The sequence below is a fragment of the Acanthisitta chloris genome, unplaced genomic scaffold (genome assembly GCF_000695815.1).
Source record: "Acanthisitta chloris isolate BGI_N310 unplaced genomic scaffold, ASM69581v1 scaffold37063, whole genome shotgun sequence".
NCBI lineage: Eukaryota > Metazoa > Chordata > Aves > Passeriformes > Acanthisittidae > Acanthisitta > Acanthisitta chloris.
The window spans coordinates 5,242-6,516 of record NW_008667237.1 but is presented as its reverse complement, the minus strand read 5'-3'; the positions used below and the strand labels follow the sequence as shown (position 1 = coordinate 6,516).

General features: G+C 58.2%; 1 protein-coding gene across 1 annotated transcript; it reads left to right on the top strand.

The window, feature by feature from the left end:
* Positions 1–135: 135 nt before the first annotated feature.
* LOC103800060 (platelet glycoprotein Ib alpha chain-like) lies at positions 136–1,071 on the top strand. The gene has a single exon (XM_009072424.1). It carries the CDS (start codon positions 136–138, stop codon positions 1,069–1,071), a length of 936 nt encoding a protein of 311 aa, XP_009070672.1.
* Positions 1,072–1,275: the final 204 nt, after the last annotated feature.

The following is a 1,275-nucleotide window of genomic DNA, read 5'->3' as shown; positions in this document are numbered from 1 at the left end:
CCTCCCACCACCACCACAACACATCCCCCCACCACAACAACACCTCCCACCATCACCACACCTCCTCCCACCACCACAACACCTCCCCCCACCACCACCACCCCTTCTGTCAGCACCTCCATCCCTGCCCCAAACATGTTGCCTGTGATGTCCACAAGCACCAGAGCTCCCAGCACCACCACTCCCACCACCCTCATCTCTGACACCTCACTGCCAGCCACTGTGAGCAGCAGTACTCCCAGCACTGCTGGCCATCCCCAAACCACCCTCCCCACCAGCACCTATACCACTCTCATGGGGTCTACTGGCACGTTTCCCACCACCTCCACCTTTCCCACCACCTCCACATCTCCTCCTCTGATGTTGCCCCCCACCATGCTTTCCACTCATGCCCCAACACCACCAGCTCCCCTGGACACTACACACTTCACCCAACCTGCACGTTCCCCTCCACCTGCACCCCCTCCCCTCTGCCCATGCTCCACCCCAGGACAGGCTGTACCTGTGCAGCGTTTGCGGTCGGGAGTGGAGGGACCCCAGTGGGGGCACTGGGTGCTGAGGCACTGTTGCCTGTTGCACTGGGTGCTCTACCTGGCCAGCTTGGTTCTGCTGGTCCTCACCGTGCTGGCTCTAGTGGGCTGGCTGCTGTGGATGTGTCTGGTGGGGCAACCCTCCTGGCACCAGTTCCTGCAGACCCAAGGGGTGCAGTATCCTCTGCTGGGCTGGAGGGAGCCAGAAGGAAACTCTGTGATGCATCTCAGCAGCTTGAAAAGTCCCCTGCAGCGGCCCAGGTTCTGCACCATCAAGGAAGTGGAGTTGTGCCCTGAGATCACCTACTGCACGATTAAAGATCTGGGGGTACAGCACAGTCCTCCTGCAAGTTCCTCCTACTGCACCACAAAGGAGCTGTGGGTCCACCACAGTCCTCTGCACACGTCGGTCAAGCCTTTCTGCAGGGAGATGATGGTCACAGACCTTGGCCTCCTGAGAGCCCCATCTGCTTACAGCCTGGACAGAGGTGTCGAGGCCAAGGGTGGTGTCAGAGTGAAGTATGCTGGCAACACCTTGTAAAAGCTGCTGCATGCTCAGAGGGAGGTGGAGGGTTGTGGCTCTGCTTCACGTGCCTTGTTTGGCAAGGGAAAGATCTGCTTGCCTAGGGGGAAGCCATCCAGCTCCTTCCTCGAGTGTTCTAAAACAGCCTGAGGTTTCTAGAGCTAAAATAATTTCTTGAGTATCTGGTAGAGGAAGATAATGTCCTAAACTGGTCAGTGATAG